This window comes from Stomoxys calcitrans, chromosome 4, assembly GCF_963082655.1.
Source record: "Stomoxys calcitrans chromosome 4, idStoCalc2.1, whole genome shotgun sequence".
NCBI classification, from domain to species: Eukaryota; Metazoa; Arthropoda; class Insecta; order Diptera; family Muscidae; genus Stomoxys; species Stomoxys calcitrans.
This window is the reverse complement of record NC_081555.1, coordinates 127,135,282-127,162,782: the sequence shown is the minus strand read 5'-3', so window position 1 is coordinate 127,162,782 and position 27,501 is coordinate 127,135,282. Positions and strand designations below refer to the sequence as shown.

The window sequence follows — 27,501 nt, the reverse complement described above, 5'->3', positions numbered from 1 at the left end:
ACTTAAGGTTCTCATTTCTGTGAGGACTGATTTATCGTGTGTGAACATTCGCAAGTTGATGGGCTTTTTAAAACGATCTGGATGGTTCATCGGTAGAAAGTAGAAGGCTTCTTCATTCTCCTGTTCCTGTGGTATCATAATGAACGAAAACGTCTAAGTGAGTCTGATGACAGACTGCCACTAAAACCTTACCTAACATTACCTAGTTCGACTAAAGCAAATGTTTAAGGAGGAAGGTCACCCCACACCAAAATTCATCAGTTACCAGCATCTTATGCTACATCGCGTTCTTCGCGTTGTCATGGATTATGAGCTCTATGGATCGACAATAACACCAAACTATGTGCAAGAATATATGAGCAATTATGATGAATTGCAAGCAGCATTCAGAAATGGTAAGGAAACAGATATCTGGAGAGTAGACATGAAGTTTCTCTTCCACCCTACTTGTGTCTTCTGTCACTTCACTGAGAGCAGTGACATCCTTTTCGAAAAGTTTAACCAGATCCCAAACATCTGCAATGCATGCTGGAACTTTCGTGCAGCAAATGTTCGAAGAGAAAGGTCACCCAACACCGGAATTCATCAGTTGCCAACACCATCTACTGCATCGCATTCTGATGATGAGCTCTTGGAATCGACAATATCTCCAAAAATAGAGTAAGAATATGTGCAAGAATAGATGAGCAATTATGATGAATTGCAAGCAGCCTCCAAAATGCAAATTTTGCCCATGAACTAAGGAACAGGGGCAAACTTCTCACATATCAATGAGAGCAGTCCGATTCAAGTTTAAGCTCAATGATAAGGGGCCTCCTTTTTATAGTCGAGTTCGAACGTCGTGCCGCAGTGCGACACCACTTTTGAGAGAAGTTCTACATGGCATAGTACCTCACAAAAGTTGCCAGCATTAGGAGGGGAAAACCACCGCTGAAAATTTTTCTGATGGTCTGGCCAGGATTCGAACCCAGGCGTTCAGCGTTATAGGCGGACATGCTAACCTTAGCGCTACGGTGGCCTCCATTTCTGGTAGCAAGCCGCCTTCAGAAATGGTAAAACTCATCTTAAGGACACATGCGGGTGGAGAAAAGACATAAAGTTTCTTCTCCAACTCACTCGTGTCTTCCGTCACTTCACTCATAGGAGTGAAATCCCTTTTGAAAAGTTTAACCAGATCCCAAAAATCTGTAATGCACGCTGGAACTTTCGTGCCATTCTTACTCTTCTAGCGTTAAATTTGATGACTGAAACCCCCAATAGGTTGCGTAAAATCTGTTCACTCATTTCTCACTCATGGGCTGATCATTGGTTCAGTAGTCAATTGTTTCGGGCTGAAGATTTTGAAGAACTATCTGTAGCTCTGAATGATTGCCCAAAAGCTCTCAAATGCTTGAAGACATTCTGGAAAAAAGATGAATCTGTTCTGAATGATCTCTGATCGGTTAGGTTTAAGTGGCACTCTGCCATCAGACTCACTTGGACGTTTTCGTCCATTGTGAAACCACAGGAACAGAAGAAGGAAAATGCCTTCTAAGTTCCTACCTCCAGGTAGCTTTAAAAAGCCCAATAACCTGCGAATGTTCAAATCCGCTAAATCAGACAGGTTCTCAAAGAAAGGAGAACCTAAAGTGAAATTCCTTTTGCCTGCCAGTGCGGGACACTCACACAGAAGGTGTTCTATAGTCTCTTCTTCTTCGATGCCCTCACAGCTTCTGCAAAAGTCGTTGCTGGCAACCTCCAGTCTGTCAGCAAGTTTTCCGATTAGACAGTGACCTGTCAAGACGGACACAATGACTGAGACATCTGTTCTAGCCAATGACAGCAAAGCGGTAGACCTCTTCAAGTCTTGATTAGGCCATATAGTTTTGGAATACTCACAGCCCCCTCTTTGTGACCATCTATTATTCGTTGTCCTTCGAGCCTGTTACTGAAAATTTAGCTTACATGTCGGTAGAGGCATATCCACAGATTCTAGCACCCCTGGAATGTGTAGGGTGGTTCCTAGTCTCGCAAGCTCGTCCGCTTTACAATTTCCTGGGATATCTCTGTGGCCCGGCACCCAGAACAGGTAAATTTTGAACAGTTCAGCCATCTCGTTGAGAGATCTGCGACAGTCGAAGGCGGTTTTTGTGTTCAGAAATACGTTCTCCAGGGATTAAATGGCTACCTGGCTGTCTGAGCAGATATTTATGCCAATAGTCATCATGACATTATATCTTAGCCATTCCACCACTTCCTTAAGTGCAAGCACCTCCGCTTGATACACACTGCAGTGGTCGGGTAACCTTTTCTATATGACCAGTTCTAGATCTTTAAAGTACACCCCAAAGCCCACCTAGTCGTCTAGTTTGTGAGCATCCGTTTAGAAGTCTACTTAACTTCTGTTACCAGGGATATCGTAGTTCCAATCGGTTCTATCAGGAATAGTGGTACAGTACTTTTTTTTTATCAAAAAGCGGCCCACACAGCCGGGAACATCGGATATTGTATCAAGGATAGCACAGTGTCCGTAGCCGCCACATGACCAATGAAAAAGCTTCCTTAACCTAACGGCAATGGTCGGTGTCGTCCTCAGTACAGATGTGATGCACAATCCTTTGGATCCGGTTAAATATTTAGCAGTAGGTGGACTTTTGAAACGCTGTCCACCAGACCACAACAGCATATAGCATTATAGGTCTGACAACTGCAGTATATACCTAATTCATGACACGCGGTCTTGGAGGCCACCGTAGCGCAGAGGTTAGCATGTCCACCTATAACGCTGAACGCCTGGGTTCAAATCCTGGCGAGACCATCAGAAAAAAATTTTTAGCGGTGGTTTTCCTCTCCTTTTGTGAGGTCTGCATCTAAAATTTCTCTCCAAAGAGGTGTCGCACCGCTGCACGCCGCTCGGACTCGGCTATAAAGAGGTCCGCATGTGAGGTAAGCATGTAAAATTTCTCTCCAAAGAGGTGTCGCACCGCTGCACGCCGCTCGGACTCGGCTATAAAGAGGAGGTCCCTTATCATTGAGCTTAAACTTGAATCGGACTGCACTCACAGATATGTGAGAAGTTCGCCCCTGTTCCTTAGTGGAATCTTCATGGGCAAAATTTGCATTTTGCATGACACGCCAATGGCATTTTGTAGGTGTATAGGGCAAGATTTGCCTTTCGTGCCCTTTCCAAAAAGTTGGATTTGAAGTTCAATATTCTGTCCAGCAAAACACCCAGGTATTTTGCGCTTTCTGTAAATGGAACATCCTCTCCTTCCAAGGAGATAGGTGCCACTGTAGGCAACTTGTATCTCGTGCTGAAGAGAACTACTTCTGTCTGGCACGGACTTACACCCAGACCACTTTCGGTAGCCGACTTTGCTGTTGCACGTAGAGCTATTCTCTGTTCTCTGATACAATGTGCAAAAATTCAACCAAGTCGGTCAAATATTGCGGTTTCGAGGGGATCGAGATGTCAAATATTTTGTATTTAATCGGTTGATCCGTTTCCGAGATATCCCATTTTAAAATATGTGGTAACAAATTTTAGAGTCATGCGAGAAGGTGCTACTTTAAACTTGGCGAATTGCATTGAAAGGAATATTTAAACACACAAAAACTTGTTTAAACTTAATTTATATTAAATTTCAATTTAACTGGCCGACATAGTTAGAGCTTAAACCTATGACCATTTCACATAGAGGTGCTGCATTGCTTCCAATTTTTTTTCATTTTCCTATCCCAAGGTCTGCCAACGAAATGTTTATTTTGAAATTAACTCTAAAAATAGTTGAGTTTTTCATTCCCATCTCTATCCTCCTTTATTCCTTTGCTTCCCAATGCTTGTCATTTGGGAGTCGAAACCATCGATTTTCGACAGCAAACGAAAAATTGCCAAAATATTTTGGAATGTTCATGGATTTGTTGCTTCATTTTATTGCTTGCTGGGGTGTGAGAAAACAAAACCCCAATCGACAACCTTGGCCTAGACTGAAATGAAAGCAAAGCAAAGCAAAGGAAAGAACAGCAATGCCAGAAACAATGATGGTCATTTTTGGTAAGGTTCACCATGAAAAAAGGCAACATTTTTGCCAAGCTATTTAAACTATCCCCCAAACTTGGTTTAACGTCCAATGGCGAAGACTGTTGAATTGGTCTGGTGTAGTGTTTTGTGTTTTCTGGTTTTCCAATTCCATGGAGAACTTCGATTACTGTGTTTTTCTACATTTGCCCATGCATTCGAAACTATTGGCTGTGCGAAGATATCATCATTGCTGCCAAGCTTCCATTGGCATTTCGTTTTTGGTTGTTCCATCTATTCCTTGTGTGTTGTGCCATGGTTAAAGCCATTGCACTATGATACCACTTACCATATTTTTTGGTATTTTTACATTTCTTGATCGGGGCAGAAATGGACTGTGCTATAGGTCGTGAGGCTATAAGAGGAATATTTGCTTTCTGATATCGACAAAATTAGGAATAGTGAATTGTTTTGATTCTCTTTGCAATTTTATGGGCTAGATCATGCCATTCTTGGCATAGCTGATATATACACCGATTTCCAGATTTAGGATATTTTTGCCCATTTATGGTTCATTATTATTAATTAACAGTATCGAAAATGATCCACAGGGGGGATCTTTCTTCTTATATATAACAAGTAAAAGCATGCTAAGTTCGGCCTGGCCGAATCTTATATACCCTCCACCATGAATCGCATTTGTCGAGCTCTCTTCCCGGTATCTCTTTTAAGGCAAACAAGGGTAAAAGAAAACAGATGCTATGTAACAATATCAAGTTATTGTTAATTTCGCACCATAATTGAAATGAATATTGGAGACCACAGTAGAAGTCATTGCGTAAAATTTCAGCCAAATCTAGTAAGAATTACGCCCTTTAGGGGTTGAAGAAGTAAAATAGGGAGATCGGTTTATAGGGGAGCTGTATTAGGCTTTAAACCGATTCAGACCATAGTCAACACGTATGCTAAAGGTCATGAGAGAAGCCGTCGTACAAAATATCAGCCAAATCGGATAATAATTGCGCACTCAGGAAGTCAAGATCCCATATCGGTTTATAAGGCAGCTATATCAGATTATAGACCAATTTGAACCATTCTTAACAAAGTTGTTGGAAATCATAACCAAACATTTCATGCAAAATTTCAGCTAAATCGGATAATAATTGCGCCCTCTAGTGGCACAAGAAGTCAAGTCCCCAGATCGGTTTATATGGCAGCTATATCAGGTTATAGACCGATTTGAACCATTCTTAATACAATAGTTGGAAGTCGTAACAAAACACGTCATGGAAGATTTCAGCAAAATCGGATATGAACTGCGCCCTGTAGAGGATCAAGAAGTCAAGACCCCGGATCGGTTTATATGGCAGCTATACCAGGAAATGAACCGATTTCAAACAAATTTGGCACAGTTGTTGAAAGTCATAACAAAATACGTCATGCAAAATTTCAGCCAAATCGGATAGGAATTGCGTCTTCTAGTGGCTCAAGAAGTCAAGATCCCATATCGGTTTATAAGGCAGCTATATCAGATTATAGACCGATTTGATTCATTCTTAACACAGTGGTTGGAAATCATAACCAAACACTTCATGCAAGATTTCAGCAAACTCGGATATGAACTGCGCCCTGTAGCGGATCAAGAAGTCAAGACCCCGGATCGGTTTATATGGCAGCTATACCAGGATATGGACCGATTTCAACCATATTTGGCACAGTTGTTGAAAGTCATAACAAAACACGTCAGCCAAATCGGATAGGAATTGCGCCTTCTAGTGGCTCAAGAAGTCAAGATCCAAGATCGCTTTATATGGCAGCTATATCAAAACATGAACCGATATGACCCATCGCACCCTCCCCCCTTACCCTAATTTTCAAAAACGCCAAATCTCCGAGATGGGTAGGACGATTAAAGTGAAATTTTGTTTGTACACTTACAGTAATCTAAAAACAAAAATTTGGTATCCAAAATTCGGATGGGGTACCTAGGGGGCACGCCCCACCCACCCCTAAAATCCTACCAAATAATATATAGACCAATCACGACAATATGGGACTCAAATGAAAGATATTTAAGATTAGAAAACATATCTGATATGCAATAGTCGGACGAAGTGTTTGGGGGACCACCGCTAACCCCCAAAACACCCCTAAATCTGACATATTTACCGACCATGGCAGTATGGGACTCAAATGAAAGGTAATTGTGAGTAGAATACGAATCTGATATCAAAATATGGGATCAAGTGTTTGGGGGGCCGTCCCTCTCCAAAAACACCCCCCAAAGGGGACAAATTTACGACCATAGCAATATGGGGGTCAATTGAAAGGCACGAATTTGATAATCAAAGTTGGGTCCAAGTACCTGGGGGCCGCCCCAGCCTCAAAACCCCTTTATTTGACGATAATAACAATATGGGACTCAAATGAAAGGTATTCGGTAGTAGATTACGAATATGGTCAGGAAGTAGGAATCAGAAGTGGATCGATACGGACAATATGGGTATTAAATGAAAAGTATGCGGGAGTAGATAACGAATCTGACATACAAATTCATGTCAAAGTATGGGGGGTAACTCCACCCTCACAAAAACGCCCAAAATGGGATCATTAGCCAATCACGGATATATGGGACTCGGTTTGTTTGTTTCGTATAGACTGAAAAACGGCAGAACCGATTTTTTCGAAATTTTCGCATATTGTGTAGGTTGGTCTGGAAGAAAACATAGGCTATGTAATTTTTCAGTATCGGAAGGGGGACGGACCCTCCCCTTAAAATTGTCATAGATTGTGTACGTTTGTCTGGAAGAAAACATAGACGATATAATTTTTAGATATCGGGTGGAGGCGGACCCTCCCCCTTACCCCAAAAACGCCACCATATCCGAAAATGGTCCGATGGGCACAATAAGGGTATCAAATGAAAGCTATTGGAGACCAGAAAACGAATGTGGTATTAAAATTTGGGTCTAAGTACCCAGCGGGTCCCCCAAACCCAAAAACACCTCTAAACGGATATAGTCGAAGTTCATATCAATATGGGACTCAAATGAAAAGTATTAGGCAGTTGATTACAAATATGGCATAAACCATTAGGTCCAACTAATGGGAGGTCACCCACCCCAAATACCCACAAATGGGCATATTAGCCGACCATGGCTATATGGGACTCAAATGAAAGGTATTAGGGAGTATATTACGAATATGACATTAAAATTTGCGTTCAAGTCTAGGTGGTGCTTTTCCTCCTAAAGATACGTCAAATGGGTTATTTGACCCATTATGACAATATGGGATTCAAATGAAAGGCATATGAGAGTAGAAAACGAATTTGATATCCAATTTTGGAGCCAAGTGTTTTGGGGTACACCCTAAGCCATCCCCTAAACTGATCTTCATTTCGGTTGGGAATAAAGAACGAATTTGATATCTATTTTCAGTGCAAAGTGCCGGTGGCCGCCCCAGCCCCAAAACACCCTCCAAACGGTTCATATTTACTGGCCATGGCAATATGGGGCTCAAATTAAAGGGATTTTGAGTGCAGCACGAATTTGATATCCATATTTGGGTGGAAATGTCTGAGGTGCCATCCCTCCCCTAATGAGAACATTAACCTAAGGAAGAATATTAACACCATGAACCGAGAAGGGGCAAATTCTTGCACATCAATGAGTGCTTTCCGATTCAAGTTAAAACTCAATGATAAGGGACCTTTTTATAGCCGAGTCCGAACGGCGTCCCGCAGTGCGACACCTCTTTGGGGAAATTTTTTTTTTGTGCCTCGCAAATGTCGCCAACATTAAGAGGGGATAACCACCGCTTTACCCGATGTTCTCGCCAGGATTAGAACGCGTTCAGCGTCATAGGCTACAAAGGCACGAATTCGATATCATTTAGGGCGAAGTGTCGAAAGATATAAGAGAGTTAAAGAAGGTGCAGCGGAGCGGGCTCGGTTCGGCTAGTTGCTCCATATAAAGTTAAAGATGGCGCAGTGGAGTGGGCCTGGTTCAGCTAGAGCTTGGATTAAACATTTTTTCCGCTTTCGTCGACGTTTGAAAGCGATATCTTATATTGTTCAACTTGGTCATACTTAACCTTCGCCTTACTATTGAATTCCATGTACGTCTAAACCATCGATTTTCGACAACAAACGAAAAATTGCTTGGTGTCGAATATTAAAAGATGCTAAAATTTGGTAATTCCTTGTCCACGAAAAATATTGTTGGCGGCCATAGTGCATTTCTATGCTGGTCACTCAACAAACCAAGGAGGCCCTGGAAATATTTCAGCAAAGAAAGCCAAAACTTTGCTGCCTTTTGTTCAATATTTTACCAAGTCATGGACAATGATTGAAATTAATGTATTTGTAAATGTTTGAAATTTATAGTATATCTACGCCAAGCCATCCCCATCTCCGGAGTACTAAGGCTCCGCAGTAGCGATTGGATTTCATTTGGTTCTAGTTTTCCCTTTTGCTCTTAGGGTCTTTTAACTTCGTTTGTCTGCAATAGAGGAATTCGTGTTATCGTTGCTCTAAATGCTGTTTTAATTTCGTAAAAGGATACATTTTGTTATAATTTAATTACGCCAACGTAAAATGTGAGAAATCTTTAAAGGGGATATTTATTTCTATTTTAGAAATGGATAATGAAGTAAAATTAACTACATCTACTGTATGTGTTTGTCGGCGGGAAATGACTAAACGAGAAAAGCAGGGTAAATTAAATGTCAGTTGTCTGGGCAATGTATTGAAGGTGGGCAATGTATACCTTATATGGGAAAATAAATTTGGAAAATGGACCTTTATAAGCATAAAAGGAATGTTGAAGTGTTACGGAACAAACATATATTTTCATTAAAACCATAGTTCGTAAGGTTTGGCCAAACAGAATTTGATTTTTCTCAAATTGTACACAAATTACAATAGTTTTATAATTGAAGCATGTGAGGACCAAGGCATTAAATTACCGTTTTTGTTTTTAGGAGTCATTACGCCAAATTGGGGGATTTGTTATATGGAAAATATACCAATCATTACCTGTTTGGAAAGATAATGAATTTACTATATAAGTAACTAGCTGGACAGGGCCCGCTCCGCTGCGCCTTCTTTAACTCTCTTATATTTTTTTAGGGTGGGGACACTTAGCCCTAAATGTGGATATCGAATTCGTGCCACTGTAGCCCTTGTCCGTCTATGAAGCTGAACGCCTGTGTTTGAATCCTTGCGAGAACATCGGACAAAATTAAAAGCACTGGGTATCCCCTCTTAATGCTGGCGACATTTGCAAGGAACCATGCATGGTCATGTAGAAAATTTTCCCAAAGAGGTGTCACACTGCGGCACGCCGTTTAGACTTGGCTTTTAAAAAGGTCCTTTATCATTGATAACCTCAATTTAAATCGGAAAGCACTCATTGATGTGTGAAAAGATTACCCCTGCTCGGTTTCTGGGCCTATTTTCACACTAATCCCAAATGCCTTTCTTTTGTGTCCTATAATACCTTATTGGAAAATATTTCTAACTTATTGGGTTGCCCAAAAAGTAATTGTAATCGTAAAAAGAGTATATTTGATTAAAGTTCATTCTAAGTTTTATTAAAAATACATTTACTTTCTTTTAAAAAATCCGCAATTACTTTTTGGGCAACCCAATAGAATGTATTTCGAGGGTGATCACTTGGTCTTTCATGTAAAATAAGATTCGTGCTCTCTTTCAAACACATTTCATATTAGCCACATAATGGCATAATCAGTAAATAAGTTGTGTTTGAGGGTAGGGTGGGCCCTAGGCCTTTGTCCCAAAAATGAATATCAATTTCCCGAAAATCTAACCATTTCCACCCCAAATAGCTTTTGTATAATAGGGAGGTATTTTGGAATGGGGCGGCTCCCCAAACACATGGCTCTTTATTGTCGAGATTGGTTTATATATCCATTTGGAGGGTTTTGGGCGTCCCCGCTGCACCCGACCCCAACGATAGAAACCAGGTGTTGTTTTTGGTGACTGTAAGAGTGTAAAAAAATTTACAACGAATGACGTTACCCATCTCCGAGATCTGGTTTGTGAAAATTTAGGTAGTGAGAATTGCTTTTTAGGGGAGATATTTCGTCACAAATATGGATATCAAATTCGTGCTTCACTCCCAAATCTCTTAAATTTGAACCCCATATTGCCATGGTCTGTAAGTAATAACCATTTGGAGGGTGTTTTGAAGCTGGGACGGCCACTGAGACTTTGCCCTGAAAATTTACATCAAATTCGTTCTTTACTCCCAAATATCGTTGATTTGAGCTCCATATTGCTATAGTCGGAAATGAAGTTCAGTTTAGGGAGTGATTTAGGGCGTACCCCCAAACACTTGGCTCCAAAATTGGTTATCAAATACGTTTTCTACTCTCAAATTCCTTTCATTTGAGTCCCATTTTGCCATAGTGGGTCAATTAACCTATTCGACATAGTTTTAAGAGGAAAAGCGCTACCTAGACTTGAACACAAATTATAATGTCATATTCTTAATCTACTCCCAAAAATCTTTCATTTGAATCCCATATAGCCATGGCCGGCTGATATACCCATTTGGGTGTATTTGAAGGTGGGGCGACCTCCCATTACTTGGACCGAATTTTTTTATGCCATATTTGTAATCTACTGTCGATTACTTCACATTTGAGTCCCATATTGATAGGAACTCCGAATATATCTGTTTAGAGGAGTTTTGGGGTTGGGGCTGCCCGCTGGGTATTTGGACCAAAATTTTAATAAGATATTTGTTTTCTAGACTCCAATACCTTTCATTTGATAACCATATTGTACCCATCGGTCTATTTTTGGTTTTGGGTGGCGTTTTTGGGGTAAGGGGGAGGGATCGCCCCCATCCGATATCTAAAAATTATATAACCTATATTTCCTTTCACAAAAACCTACACAATCTGTGAAAGTTTTACGACAATCGGTTCAGCCTTTTATGATTCTACGGAACAAACATACAGACCGAATCTCCTATGGTCATGATGGGTCATATGCCCATTTGGGGCGTTTTTGGGGGGTGGCATGACCCCCTACACTTCGATCTGATTTTGAACGCCAGATTCGTAATCCACTACCGTATACCTTTCATTTGAGCCCCATATAGATATGGACGTTCAATTTGTCTGCTTTTAGAAGTTTAGGGGTTAGGGCGACTTCCTGGGTACTTGGGCCCAATTTTTAATACCATATTCATATTCTACTCTTTAATACCTTTCATTTGAGTTCCATATTGTCCTTATCGGTCCACTTTTGGTTTTGAGTGGTGTTTTTGGGGTAACGGGGAAGGGTCCGCTTACTTCCGATATCAACAAATTATAAGGCGTATTCCTTCTTCTCGATTATATTCGTAATCTACTCCTGATAACCTTTAATTTGAGTCCCATATAGTCATGCTCATCCAATAAACCTACTTTAGGGTGATTTGGGTTTGGGGCGGCCCCTCCAGTTACTTGCACCCAATTTTTAATATGAAATTCATACTCTACTCCTGAATACCTTTCATTTGAGTCGAATATTGTCCCGATCGGAAGACTTTTATGGTTGGGTAGTACTTATGGGGTAAAAGGGAGGGTCCGCCCCCCTTCTGAAAATTATATGGCCTATATTTCCTTCCAGACCAACCTACACAATCTGTGAAAATTTCGAGGTAATCGGTTCAGTAGTTTTTGAGTCTATACGAAACAAACAAAAAAACACAAATTGATTTTGATTTTTATATATAAGAAGAGAGATTAAAAAAAAACTTTTAACAATACAATGTAGTTAGATAAAAAAATAGTAGTTCTCTAATTCTGATTAATGGTTAATTAATTTTTTTTTGTTTCAGTTCTCCATGCAGTTAGCTGGGAAGAATGGTGGACTTATGATGGCATATCAGGTAAGTAATAACATGAGAATAAAGACAATAGTTCTATTATACAATATATCAACTACCATAAGATTTGAGTGTTCTACTTGTGGACTGACTGACAAATGGTGAGACGATATGTCCGTTCTTAGAAAATCAAGACGATAGGAAGTATTTGTGCAAAAATTTCATGCGCCTAGCTTTACTCTTTCGAAAGTTAGCGTGTTTTCGACATACAGACGGATGGACATGGCTAGATCGACTTAAAATGTCATAACGATCAAGAATATATATTCTCTATGCGGTCTTAGATGAATATTTCGAAGGGTTACAAACGCAATTACGAAATTACTATACCCCCAGCCTATGGTTGTGGGCATTAAAATTAAACAAAAGACAAACAATTCTGTTGGAAAGTACGGCCGGGCCGAATCTTATTAACCCTCCACAATGGTTTGCATGATACAAGTTCTTACAAGGACCGTTCGACAAGGACGTATATGTCATGGCTGTTAGAAGTCATAAAAAGTAAAAACTTTGGATACCCACCACCACGGATATATTAATCATCCTTTTTTATTAAAACTCCACTACTATATCCATAGTTATGTCTAAAAAGGGGCTGTTCTCGATAATATTTAATTCAGTTTCCGAGAACTCATATACAAGAAACTTTTTAACCGAAATCGGGCAAGAAATCTGCTTTTATTATTTATAAATAAACTTGTATGGGATTCCGTTCTTTAATCGGCATATCGGTCTATATGACACCTATATCTAAATATCGACCGATTTTTTTAATATTTGAGTCAGATTTCACATATCAGTGAAGTCGGCTATATCTAAACATTGTCCGATCCGAACCGTATTTAGGTCAGATGTGATTGTTTCAAATTTCAGAAAAATCGGACAAAAAATAAAGCTTATACGTGCTTCAGACCCTTTATCGAAAGATCGGTCTATATAGCAGTTATATCCAAAAATAGTTCGAGAACTTAGCAAGCGTTCATCAAAAAGATGTATCTGTGCCAAATTTCAGCTCAATATCTCAATTTTTGAAGGCTGTAGAGTGATTACAACAGGCGGAGGGACAGACACATGGACATTGTAAAATCGTCGTAGAATTTTACGACGATCCGAAATATATATACTTTGTAGGGTCGGAACTTGATATTTCGATGTATTGGAAACGGAATGACTAAATGAAAAAAAAGTAAAAAAGTAAAATAAGTTAAAAATTCTTGAAAATAGTTTTTTTGGCTCTAGAGGTTTATAAATCAAATTGGAAGATCGGTTTACATGGGACATCAGTTAAAACATTGGTCGATTTTGCGAATTTACTGTCTCAACCGATCTACACTAATAAGAAGAGTTTGTGCAAAATTTCAAGCACATGGCTTAAATCTTTTGAATGTTAGCGTGCTTACGACAGACAGACGAATGGTCGGACGCAAATGCTAACTCGACTTCGAATGTCAAGACAATCAAGAACATATATACTTGTGGGATGGGATCTCACAATCAATATTTCGATGAATTACAAACGGTATGATGAAAGTAGTATATCCCCAACCTATGGTGAAGGGTATAATTAGAACAGTGTTTATTATATCCACAACCATAGGATAGGGGGTATATTCATTTAGTCGTCGTAAAATTCTAAGACGATTGAACGATGTCCATGTTTCTGTCCGTCCATGCGTTCGTCATTTGTCACCACTCTACAGTCTTTAAAAATTGAGATATCGAGTTGAAATTTTGCACAGACTCGTATTTGTTCTATACCCAGGATACGTTCTTGAATGGGCCAAATCGGACTATATTTGGGTATAGCTGCCATATACACCGATCTGGCGATTTAGTGCGATGTCGCTGAAATTTGAAACAGAAAATTGTATTAGGGGCCCCGATATTCATAATGAATATGGGCCATATCGGACCATATTTATTACATACAGCTATCATATAGACCGATACGCCGATTTAGGGTCTTAAGCCTGTAACAGGCGCATTTATTATCAGATTTTGATGAGAAAACAGTGGGTTAATTAAAGCCTCCCGATATTCGACTCAAATATGGTTCAGATCGGTCTATATTCAGATATAGCTGCCATATAGAGCGTTCTGCCGACTTAAGGTCTTGAGCCCACAAAAGCTGCATTTATTTTGCTTTTAGCTTTACGTCATCACACCTAAGTATGGTTCAGATCGGACAATATTTCGATGTAGCTATCATATAGACCGATCTTCCGATTGAGGGTCTTAAGCCCATAAAGTCGCAATTATTATACGATTTCGCTGAAATTTTAAATAGTGAGTTGATTGAGTCCCAATATCTGACTCAAATATGATATAGATCCATCTTTATTCATTAGCGAAGACAGCTTAGCTTAGCTAAAATCACCAAATTTTATCAAAAACAATGAACTATTTTAAAATTCTGGGGGGTGCTGAGCCCACCCTCCAAAGGCATTTTACGCTTATGGCTGCCATATAGACTGATCTGCCGGTCCGCTCTGCATTTATTATCTGATTTAGCTGGATTATTAAGTCATACAGCAGATCAGACTATATTTAGATATAGATGCCTGATTTCGCTGAAACTGTGACTTGTTTAAGAGTTCGTCTATTACTATAGATATAGTCTATTACTATAGATATGTTTGTCTATTACTATAGGTATAGTAGCGGAGTTGTTATAAAAGAGGATGGTTAATGTATCCATGGAGGATGGTAACCGAAGTTCGGCACGGCCGAACTTACCACATTTGTACTTCTTTTTTACTAATTTTATTTTATACTTTGCCTTCGTAACAGTACCAAAACAAACACAAAAACAATCTCCGTCGATCTAGCCATGTGCGTCCGATCGTTTACCGAAATTATGATAGCTATCGAACGAAAAGAGATATCCGCTTGATATTGATGTAGGTGGTTGAGGATTGCATATGGGCAAAATTCGCAAAATTCGTCTGACCGAATTACTTGTACGTATTATTATTAAATATTACCTGAAACGGGCCGCCTCAAATCCAGACCGCCGCTAAATCCAAAATGTTGCTAGAATGTTATTTCAATTTTATTTGAGCCCTATGTGGTCATAGACGGTTGTGGGGGTCGGTTTGGGGTTGTTTAGAGAGTGAGACGGCTCCTCAGACATTTCGGCCCTAATGTGGATATCAAAGTCGTGCACTGCTCCCAAATACCTTTCTTTTGAGCTCAATGCTGCCATGATCGGTAAATATGTTAGGTTTGGGGGACGTTTTGTGGGTGAGGCGACCCCCAAACACTTTTCCCCAAATTTGAGTATAACATTCCTTTTCAACTCTGAATTACCATTCATTTAAATTTCATTTTGTCGTATTGCAAAAATATATCCTTTATAGGGGGTATTGTGGGATGGAACAGACACTTGGTCCCAAAAGTTAATTAAATTCGCTTTCCGAATCGATGCATAACCTGATTTGGGTCTTATAAAACCAATCGATCGATTTAACATCTTGGGCATCTACTGAATGCAATTATTATCAAAACGTATATAAAATTAATGCGATTTTTATACCCACCAACATAGGATTGGGGTATATTGAGCAGAAACTTTGCACAGGTTCATATTTTGTCCATGTACTCGCCTATGCCGACGACATCGATATCATAGGTCGGTCACCGGAAATAGTAACTGCAGCCCTTGAAAGAACCGAAAGAGAGTCAGTGAAAATGGGTCTGGCAGTAAATGAAAATAAGACGAAATGGATGGTTTCAACTCCCAAAACGCTTTGCACAACCGAGCAGATAAAGAAAATGGAGAAAGTTGCGAACCACAACTTTGAGATAGTCAGTAACTTTATCTATTTCGGCACCGCCGTAACCGAAACGAATGACACCAGTTTTGAGATAAAGCGAAGAATAATACTGGCAAACAGATGCTACTTTGGACTAAGTAAGCAGTTTCGAAACAAGGCCACCTCTCGAAGGACGAAGATTACAATATACAAGACACTGCTACTACCCGTGCTGCTATATGGTTCTGAAGTATGGGTACTTGTAAAAGGAGATGAGGCAGTACTTGGAGTATTTAAAGATTCTTCGTAAAATATATGGACCAGTTTGCGTTAACGGAGAATATAGGCGACGTATGAACCACGAGCTGTATGAGCTGTATGACGCCGATAGCATAGTTACACGCATCAAAATACAATGGCTGCGTTGGCTAGGTCATGTTGTAAGAATGGATGAAGAAGCTCAAGCAAAGAAGTCTTTTGAAGACAAACACGGTCGTACACGCAAACCGGGAAGACCAAAAGCCCGATGGAATGAGCAAGTTGTGGGAGACACCTCGAAACTTGGTGTCAGGGATTTTAGAATGAGCGCAGAATATCGAGGCGCTTGGAACGCTATTCTACGTTCGGCTAGTGCCACTTAAACAAAACAAAACATTTTTTGTCCATAAGCAGGTTAAGTTCGAAGATGTGCTATATCGCACTATATCTTGATATAGCCCCCATATTGACCGATCCGCCGATTTAGGGTCTTAGGCCCATGAAAGCCACATTTATTATTCCATTTTGCTAAAATTTAAGTCAGTGAGTTGTGTTAAGCCATTCGATATCCTTCTTCAATTTGGCTCAGATCGGTCCAGATTTGGATATAGCTGCCATATAGACCGATCCGCCGATTTAAGGTCTTAGGCCCTTAAAAAGCGCATTTATTATCCGATTTTGCCAAAATGTGGGAGAGTGAGTTGTCTTAGGCCAATCGGCATTCTTCTTCAATTTGGCCCAGATCGGTTCAGATTTGGATATAGCTGCCAAATAGACCGATCTCTCGATATAAGGTTTTAGACTGATCCGCCGATTTAAGGTCTAAGGCCCATAAAAGGCTCATTTATTGTCTGGTTTCGCCGAAATTTGGGACGGTAAGTTGCGTTAGACCCTTCGACAACTTTCTGCAATTTGGCCCAGATCGGTTCAGATTTGGATATAGCTGCCATATAGACCGATCGTTCGATTTAGGGTTTTGGCCCCATAAAAGGGCCAACTTCCTTACGCGACTAGTTCGCTTCCTAACGCGATCCGTTCGCTTCCTTACGCGACTCGTTAGATTTTCCTACGCAACTCGTTCGGCTCATAACGGCATTCGTTTGCTTCTCAACGCGATTTGTTCGCTTCCCAACGCGATCCGTTCGCTTCGTAACGCAACCCGTTCGCTTCGTAACGCGATCCGTTCGCTTCCCAACGCCACCCGTTCGCTTCCTAACGCGACCCGTTCGCTTCCTAACGCGACCCGTTCGCTTCCTTACGCGACTCGTTCGCTTCCTTACGCGACTCGTTCGCTTCCTAATGCCATTCGTGCGGTTCCTTACGCGACTCGTTCGCTTCGTCCGATTTCGCCTAAATTTGGGAGAGTGGGTTGTGTTAGGCCCTTCGGCAGCCTTCTTAAATTTGACCCTAATCGGTTCAGATTTGGATGTAGCTGCCATTTAGACCGATGTCTCGATTTAAAGTCTTGGCCCCATAAAAGGCACATTTATAATCCGATTTCGCTGAAATTTGACATAGTGACTTATGTTAGGATTTTCGAAATCCGCGTCGTACATGGTTCAGATCGGTCTATATTTGGATATGGTTACCAAAAAGACTTATTAGACCACACGGATATTGGTGTCGAATTTGGTCCAAATTGGACCATATTTCGATAAAGCTGCTATGGCGAAAGGTGGTTTACGTATATACCCGAGGTGATGGCTATCCAAAGTTCGGCCCAGTCGAACTTAGTGCCTTTTTACTTGTTTGTTATGACCTCCCATTATTCTTTTTAGCTTTTGTCGATAAGGAGAAATCGTGACAAGTGCGATCCATGATGAGGGGTATATAAGATTCTGCCCAGCGGAACTTAACACGCGTTTACTTGTTCTGAATATTATATTTGGCTTTTTAAAACAAATCAGAAAGCTTTCACAATAGCCCCTCAATATCATATCGAGCACCTTGTTCAATGAAAAGTTTAAAAATTGATTAGTGATTTAAAATTAAACTGCATAAACTTGTGAATGCTGCTGTTCACTCAAATATTAAATGTTTTTCAATTTTAAATATTGTGTCATCTCTCACACATATAGTTGTACATAATTTATACTAAATACATAAAAATAAAACTACAAAATACTCAAATTTAAATATTTAACGACAAGCTTAATTCACACTAAAATTATTAATACGATTCACTTAGATGTAAATTTGAGAACAATTTTCTATTTTGGGCAAAAAAAAAAAAACACATTTGATATGTATTTTTGCAGCAACAGCAGCTAAAACAAATGTTTTCACATCCAACCAACCAACATCCGAACAAACGTAGTACATGGCAAGTGTGGGTGTGAATAAAAACAAACAAATTTATTTCATTTTTATTCTGCCACCAAATAAAATCCACTCCATATGCGGCAGATAATTTTTTCTTTCCTTTTTTTTTTTGGTCCCTGTAATTTGATGCAATATTTATTTGCGAATTGCAAAATAACCTAAATAAAGCTTTAAATTTAAAACGTTGCATCTGTTGCCACTGCCAGGCTTGGGCAGAGCATCTGGCCAAAGAGTGGAACTACAGCAGACGCCCGGAAGGGGTTTGAGTTTGCCCGTGCCAAACGCATGTCAAACAAACAGACATGTCAAGCGCCGAAAGCCGACATTTAGACATTTCCATGTTGGCTTTAGCATCAGCCTCGGCGCTTTAGACGGTTCATTTGTTTCTATTTGGTTCGGTTGTTGCTCTTTTTTTTACTTTGCCATTCAGCTGCTCTACCTGCCCTCTGCCCACCAGGTCTTTGTGCAGTAGGTTTCGTTTTGTTTCAAAAATTTGCAATTCCATGTCTCCGTTTCCGGTTAAATAACACAAAGCTTGACAGAGCATTTCTATATTTCATTTGGCTTTTCATCTCTGCTCTTTTAATCCATTTTAAAAAGGCTATGTTTCAGGTAGGCTGCCAAAAAAAGGTTGTTGCTTTATTTATTCTTTGTATTTAATTTTTAACCCAAATATCCGTCATTGAATTGGACATTTAAATGTTGATGATACTCTGAAGAGTTATTTTTGTTGTGTGTAGTTAAAGTAACTTTTATTTAGGGCATTTAAATTGAGGGTTCATTAAATACTAGATATTGAGACAAATATTGCAAACAAGAGGGGAGATTTATTTTTATTTAAAAATTATCTAAAGCCGGCACTTTGACTTCGTTGTATGGATTTGATATTGAAAATTTATTGTCTGTTTAAAGCATGTTTGACTGGGTCGGATTTCGTATATTGCTCATCATTGATCGTTCCTAGGGCGCTTTTTTATAAAGCTGAAATCAAAGTGACTTAAAATTGGGTCTCTAGCAAAGCAAATTGGAGGATTGCTAACGACCGACTTGGATCATACTCTACGTTGATGTTAGAAGTCAAAAGAGAACCCGGTCTGAATATATTGGGTTGCCCAAAAAGTAATTGTCGGTAATATAGTAGTAATATAGTCGGCGTTGATAAATTTTTTCAACGGCTTGTGACTCTAAAATTGCATTCTTTCTTCTGTCAGTTATCAGCTGTTACTTTTAGCTTGCTTTAGAAAAAAAGTACGCGAAATTTTGTTTACATTTGTTTGTTTGGCGTCAATTTTAATATGGGTACCACATGTATTGAAAGAAATTCATTTAACAAACCGAATCAACGCTTGTGATGTGCACCTTAAACGCAATGAATTCGATCCGTTTTTAAAACGAATCATAACTGGAGATGAAAAATGGATTGTTTACAACAACGTTAGTCGAAAACGATCATGGTCCAAGCATGGTGAACCAGCTCAAACCACTTCAAAGGCTGATATCCACCAAAAGAAGGTAATGCTGTCTGTTTGGTGGGATTGGAAGGGTGTGGTATATTTTGAGCTGCTTCCAAGGAACCAAACGATTAATTCGGATGTTTACTGTCAACAATTGGACAAATTGAATACAGCCATCAAGGAGAAGCGACCAGAATTGGTCAATCGTAAAGGTGTCATATTCCACCAGGACAACGCTATACCGCACACATCTTTGGTCACTCGCCAAAAACTGAGTGAGCTTGGCTGGGAACTTTTGATGCATCCACCATATAGCCCTGACCTTGCACCATCATACTACCATTTATTTTGATCTTTTCAGAACTCCTTAAATGGTAAAACTTTCGGCAATGATGAGGCTATAAAATCGCACTTGGTTCAGTTTTTTGCAGATAAAGGCCAGAAGTTCTATGAGCGTGGAATACCAAATTTGTCAGGAAGATGGCAAAAGGTTATCGAACAAAATGGCAATTATATATTTGATTAAAGTTCATTCTAAGTTTTATTAAAAATGCATTTACTTTCTTTTAAAAAAATCCGCAATTACTTTTTAGGCAACCCTAGCATATACTCCGAAAGACTCGTAGGAGGCAAGAGTAGTATCTACACCCGAATCCGGCAATGCAAGATATGCTACACTAAAAGCATACATACCTATAAAAGTAAGCATACCTAATATACTCAAAACAGTGCTACGTACTGTGGATACCATGAAAAAGAGTAGGACATTCAACGAACTGCTCAAAAACACACAGCATGTTATGTCAAGGTCGAAAGAGACTGCCCCGCATGCCCTGTTATGCATAAATTGGATGAAGCCTTCGATGCCAAGACGTACACATTGCACTGTGGTCGGACTTGTATGAAAAAAGCGACCAAAAATATATAAAAGTCACATTTATTACCTGATTTCTCTGAAATTTGGAACAATGAGTGGTTCTATGCCTTCTGATTTTCGAATCGATTATGGTTCAAATCGGGCTATATTTCGATATAGCTGCCATATGGACCGATCTGTCGATGTTTAGCATTTATTACCCGATATTGCTGAAATTTGGAACGGTGAGTTGCACTATGTCTACCAATGTCTGAAACAATTATGGTCGAAATCGAGCTATATTTCGATATAGCTGCCATATAGACCGATCTGCCGATTTTTAGTTATAAGTCTTAATTGCAATTGCAAAATTGCCTATGAACATTCCATTAAGGAACAGGGGCTAACTTCGCACATATCAATGAGTGCTGTCCGATTAGAGTTTAAGCTCAATGATAAGGGGCCTCCTCTTTATAGTCGAGTCCGAAAGGCGTGAGAAGTTTTTACTTGGCTGCCATACTAAATGGTACAGTACCTCCCAAATGCAGCCAGAATTAGGAGGGGATAACCACTGCTGAAAATTTTCATAATGTTCCCGCCAGGATTCAAACCCAGACGTTCAGCGTAATAGGCGTGCTAACCTCTGCGCTACGGTGGCCTCCATAAGCCCCAATTACCGCATTTATTACCCGATTTCCCTGAATTTAGGAACGGTGAGCTTCACTATGCCCACCGATGTCTGAACCGAATATGGTCCAAATTGGACCATATTTCGAATAGGTGCCAAAAAGACCTATTTTCAAACTTAATTGGTTTCACAATATTCCAGTCATTTTTAACATTTTGTTCAAAATAACCATAAACAAATTTATTGCCTGGTTAACTAACTTTTTATACCCACCATTGTAGGATAGGAGATATATTCATTTAGTCATTCCGTTTGCAACACATCAAAATATCAATTTCCGACCCTACAAAATATATATATTTCGGATCGTCGAGAAATTCTAAGACGATTTAACGATGTCTGTGTGTCTGTACGTCTGTTGTAATCACTCTACAGCTTTCAAAAATTGAGATATTGAGCTCAAATTTGGCACAGATACGTTTTTTTGATGCACACTGGTTAAGTTCTTGAACTGGCCAAATCGGACCATATTTGGATATAGCTTCTATGTAGACCGATCTGCCGAGAAACGGTCTAATGCCTATAAATGCTTTATTTTTTATCCGATTTCGCTGTAACAGTAAGTAGTTTAATGCTTCCTGACATCGGACCCAAATATGGTTCAGATCGGACTATATTTATATTTATATACAATATATAGCTGCCCTATATACCGATCTCCCGATAAAGGGTCTGAAGGCCATAAAAGCTTTATTTTTACCAGATTTCGCTGAAATTTAAAACAGTGGGTTGTTTTAAGCCTCCTGACATTTGATCTAAGTATGGTTCAGATCGGACTATATTTACAATAGATATAGCTGTCATATAGACCGATCTTCCGATAAAGGGTCTGAAGCCCATAAAAGCTTTATTTATAGCCCAATTTCGCTGAAATTTGAAACAGAGGGTAGTTTTAGGCCTCCCAACATCTGATCTAAATATGGTCCAGATCGGCCTATATTTAGATATAGCTGCCATATAGACCGATATCCTGATAAAGGGTCTGAAGCCCGTAAAAGTATTATTTTTTATTCAATTTCACTGAAATTTGAAACAGTGAGTAGTTTTAGGCTACCCGCCATCCGACCCAAATATGGTAAAAATAGGACTGTATTTAGATATAGCTGTCATATAGACCGATATGCCGGTTAAGGATCTGAAGCTCATAAAAGTATTATTTATTGCCCGATTTTGCTGAAATTTGAAATAAAAAATTCAACAGTGACTTATATTTAAAAGACCTCTCAATGTCCGCGCCGAATTTGGGTGCATAAGTTATACAATTTTCATCGGATTGTAACGAAAGGGAGTTTACATATATACCCGAGGGCCCGTCTGCTACGCGATGTCGGTGTCATATTACTTCTAAGTGATAAGAATACGAATCAGTTATGCAGAAAGGCCGAAAGGATCTTAGAGATGGCATACGTCTGGGCTACACCTCAGGGTCTAAATGTTAACCCAGAGAAGAATTCTGCCTGTTCACGAAGACGAAGCTGCGCCCCATGTTTCCCCAAAAGAACGATTTCGATAAATGACAAGGTCAAATACTTAGGTGTGACCTAGAGCAAAAAACTGAATTGGAAGTGTCACATTCAGGAGCATGCCAAGAAGGATCACATATGTTAGGGATATGTTAGGAATGGGGCCTGAATAGTCTACTGGCTTTACAGGAGCGTGATTGGACCAGTGCTTACTTACGCCTCAGTAGTTTGATGGACTATGATGAAGAAAAAGTAAAAAGTAAGGATAATACAACAGTTTCAGAGAACATGTTGTCTTGGCATAGGCGGAGCGATTTGCACCATGCCCACAAAGGCACTGCAGACTATTCTAGATATCCGACCCATAGACTTAAAGATCAATTGTGAGGCAGCCACTGCGGCTATAATACTTATGACGATAGGGGAATGGATAGAGGATAGGAGCGGGTCACATCATCACGATATAATTGAGGAGACGATAGGAAACCTAAAGGAAATGGAAGGGGTTTCTGATCGAATACCTGAGACGATACTTGATGTTGAATGCAAGGCTCTGCTGCCATCGGCACAGTCTTGGAGTGACGGAACTCTGGTATTACTATCTGGAAGATCATGTTATACAGATGGATCAAAACTAGAAGACAGAGGACCAGGAACTGGGATGTGTTTTCGACTGCCTGACCATAATACGGTACTGTAGGTTGAGATCCAGGCGATCATGGAATGCGTGAGGTTGTGTGGTGTTAGCGTGAGCACGTGAAGTATGAACATCATTACCAACACTAAACTGGGCATCAGGGCAACAACAACCAGGGCGGTGAGGTCACGTACAGTCTTGGAGTGTTAGAAGGAGATTAAAGCTTCTCTGAGGGTGGCACGATCCGTATCGTTTAGTTGCCGGACCATAGCAGAATAAGGGGGAATGAAAGTGCGGATGATTTAGCAGTCAAAGTCAGAGGACTGCGGTCGATAAACTTGGTTAATCCGAAGCCTTTCTGGTCGACTTAGTCCGAGTTAAGGACGTGGGCGACGAACGCGCATTTAATACTATGGAACAGCGAAACGGTCGGTAAGATGATAAAAACCCCATGGGGAGATTGGGATTGTGAGACGACGATGATATTATTGAAAGGAGGTAGGAAGGCGATCAGGTATCATAACAGCACATAACAAAGAGCTGGAAAACTATCGATAATTGCAACATTAGATATTTTCGATATTTCTAATAATAAATATCGATAGTATCGATACTAACGTTAATTTCCCATCACCTATATTTCAAACGAAAATGAGCAGTAAAAATCTGTAGATCGATTTATATAAAAGGTATGCACGGGCCGAATAAAACAAACTTTAATAGTCTGTCGAAAGTCATGAGAGAAATGACTGTACAAAATTTTTAAACTAATCGGATGAAAATTGCGCCCTCTATAGGTGCAATATTCCTTAAGGATACATTCAGTGCCGGATCGCATATTTTTGTTCAATTTTGTAAAATAATAGAAATTTTCCCATAGTACCAATAGGAAAATTATCAATTATCGATATTCAGATAAAAAAATAAATTTCGATATTATCGATATTTTGCCAGCTCTAGAACACATAAGACTACAAGCTCACTATTGGAGAATAGGTGCGTTATGTGTAGAGCGTGTGGGGAAATGATGAAACATTGTACTTTGTCATTGCCTGGCTTTCGCGGCTAGTAGACACCGGCACTTAATTGGGGACACAATACCAGGCATGAACCCATTTAGGGACGTGGTAGGGAAAGCAATTAGGGATTTTGTTAGTAGCACAGTAGTCTTGACACATCTTTTTCGAGGTTACTATTTAGTGCACACAACAAGCTGATCACTGGCTTAGGTATATGTGCAAAGTGTCATGGGGGGGATAAATAATCGCACTCTTTTTTTAACCTTACCTAACCATTCCATATTTACTTAATTAAAACTTAGTTTAAACAAAACCTAATATTCTTGGTTTTCATGAATCACACAGCACTCATTGACATGTGAGAAATTTGGTTCTGTTCCTTAATGGAATGTTAATGGGAAAACTTGCATTTGTGTTCATTGTCTTCAGTCTTTAAAACTTTTTTATAACAGTAACAAAAATAAATGAGTGAGGATGGGTTAAAGTCAGGCAAAGCCGTCCTTTTGATACCCTGCATATCATTGGGTACGCAGGCTTAGTCATTGAAATTAAAAATTGCTCAAATTGGAAATGAAGAATTTCAACTAAAATCCATACATATTGTGGAAATCAAAGCTAAAATCGCTCTTCATTTGCAATCTTTAACGAGTTGCATCACTAAGAAGTATCTCTGCAAGATTTTGAGGACTGCCTCTATGTGTTTGACCGCTACTGTGGTCTCCACAAACAAATAGACCGACATAGCTAGATTGACTTAAAATGTCGCAGATCAATATTTCGTTTCGATTTGTTACAATCGGAATGACTTGAATAGTAAACCTTCCAGCCTATGATGGTTGTCAGAAGAAGGCATATCGAACGCAGGGTGTTTATAGGAGATATATCTAAATTTGGAGATATATCTATAGAAGGGCACCGAAGCGCAGAGGTTAGCAATTCCGCCTATGTTGCTGAGCGCCTGGGTTCGAATCCTGGCGAGACCACCAGAAAAATTTTTAGCGGTGGTTTTCCCCCTCCTAATGCTGGCCACATTTTTGAGGTACTTTGCCATGTAAAACTTCCCTCTAAAGAGGTGTCGCACTGCTGCACGCTATAAAAAGGAGGCCCTTTATCATTGAGCTTAAACTCGAATCGGACTGCACTCATTGATATGTGAGAAGTTTGCCCCTGTTCCTAATTGGAAATTTGCAATTGCATATCTTAACTTGGAGAACTGTGGTAGACGCACAAAAACCGCATTAGACATTTTTTAGAATTTTGTTGGAAAAGATGATTTAAAGAAAACTTTTACCAAAGAAGCGATGTGAAGCTGCTAATTGCCGAGGTTGCTAGACAAATGCCTCTAAACCTTATTCGCAAAACGATTGTTGCCGACATTTGGGCTGCAGATAAAACCCAGATAAAACCCATGTAAATTCATGACAATTGGTCGGTCAGTGATAAACTAAATAGTGTCAGTGTGAAGTAAACCGCATTAGAAAAAGTAGATATTTAACCACCCCTCCGAGAAGTCAAGATGGAAATTCATAATTTACAGCGCAAGATTAAGAACCCTCCAGATGAATCGAAAGGTCGACTAAGAAATTCAAGCCGATTAAAAGTTTTCAAAATTTAAAAAATTAGTGCATTTCTCCTTGCAAAGTGTAAAGGACATTAAAAGACATTATGCCTTGAAAACCACCTGAGTATTTTCTTAACCTTAAGTAGATACTTCCTGCTTTTAGCTACAAACAAATTAAAAAAAAAAAAAAAAAATAAAACTTAGCAGAGAATAGAAAAAAAAAATGGAAAGGAAATATTTCTGGCAATTTTATGCTGCGTTAGCAGTCACACAGCATAAACGTCTCATCTGGCGGGAATAGCACGTTTTTTCCTTTACACTCACCAGGAATGTCCTGTATGCAAGCCAAATTTTTACAAAGAAGGAACAAAGATGCCGAAAATAAAACACAAACGCACCACAAAACATACATTGGCGCTTGGCTTCTACCAACGAAACTGGCATGACTTCACCATGCAACTAACTGCGAACACACATAAATTTCGATTCCTTCCCTTGAAAGGAGCGCTTCAATTGAAATGACGACACAAAGGAAGATACGAATGATGACACCCAACTGCATAGTTGGCATAACTTGTGATGCAATGAAATACCAGCTGCCAAATTTTACACTTTCCACACATTATTCCCCCACCAATATAAGGTAAATCGGCATCTGATGCAGTGGACTAGTAGAAAGGCGACAGCAACCAAGCTTTCAATGCGGTATATTGTAGGGATGCCGCATAGTTTCTACGTGTACGGGGCATAATAATGCGAGACGCCTGCACAAACGTTGCTGCAAATCTCATTAGGATTTTCTTAGTAATCTCCTTTTATATCTATACTTATATTCAAAGAAAATTAAAGGGTTCTTAAAATGGGTTGCCTTTAATAAGTTGGTTCTGTTGCGAACTTAAACTGTGCAAAATAGTGTGTTGAACCATGAACCCATAGCAACTATATAGAACTATGCCAAATTTCAGCTAAATTAGGCAATAATTGCCTGGCCCAATACCTCAAATTGGGAGGTCGATATATATGAAGCAGCTAAATTCAGTTATAGTTCGATCTTAACCGTACTGGGTACGGATATCGAGGGGCTTTACACAACTCACTGGGATGCATTTCAGAGAATTCGGGTAATGCGCCTTTTATGGCTTCAAGATTTATGATCGGTATATATGACCGCTATATCCACATACAGTCCGATCTTGACCATATTGGGTGCTGATGCCTAGGCTCTTAACCCAACACACCGTGTCAAATTTTAGCCAAATCAGAATATCGGGCTATATGGGGTTATATATTCAGAAAATCCCAGATAATCACATCTTCGAACTTAACCTGCCTATGGACAAAAAATGTTGAGAAAAGTTTCAGCTCATTGTCTTTAATATTTTAAGACTCATTATCTTTAATATCTAAGACTTCGTCGGAACCAAGGGTACGTTCGCAAGATACCCCAGATCGTAGAATAAACACTTCTCCAGAAAGGAGAGCTTGCGTCCCTGCAAACCCCTAGTTGGACGGAGCACGTGCTCCATAGTCTTATCCCTTATCCTTATCATGATAACTCCAGCAGAACTCATTAGACGGTATCCCCAT

General features: G+C 39.6%; 1 protein-coding gene across 1 annotated transcript in view; it reads left to right on the top strand.

Moving 5' to 3' along the window:
- Nucleotides 1-220: 220 nt before the first annotated feature.
- The window catches only part of LOC106088586 (carbonic anhydrase-related protein 10), a 138,497-nt gene continuing 111,216 nt past the window's right edge, over nucleotides 221-27,501 (top strand). Inside the window, exons 1-3 of the mRNA XM_013254175.2 lie at nucleotides 221-395; nucleotides 8,636-8,760; nucleotides 11,853-11,904. Of these exons, the coding sequence (XP_013109629.2) occupies nucleotides 221-395; nucleotides 8,636-8,760; nucleotides 11,853-11,904 (352 nt within the window). The remainder of the gene's footprint in view (nucleotides 396-8,635; nucleotides 8,761-11,852; nucleotides 11,905-27,501) is intronic.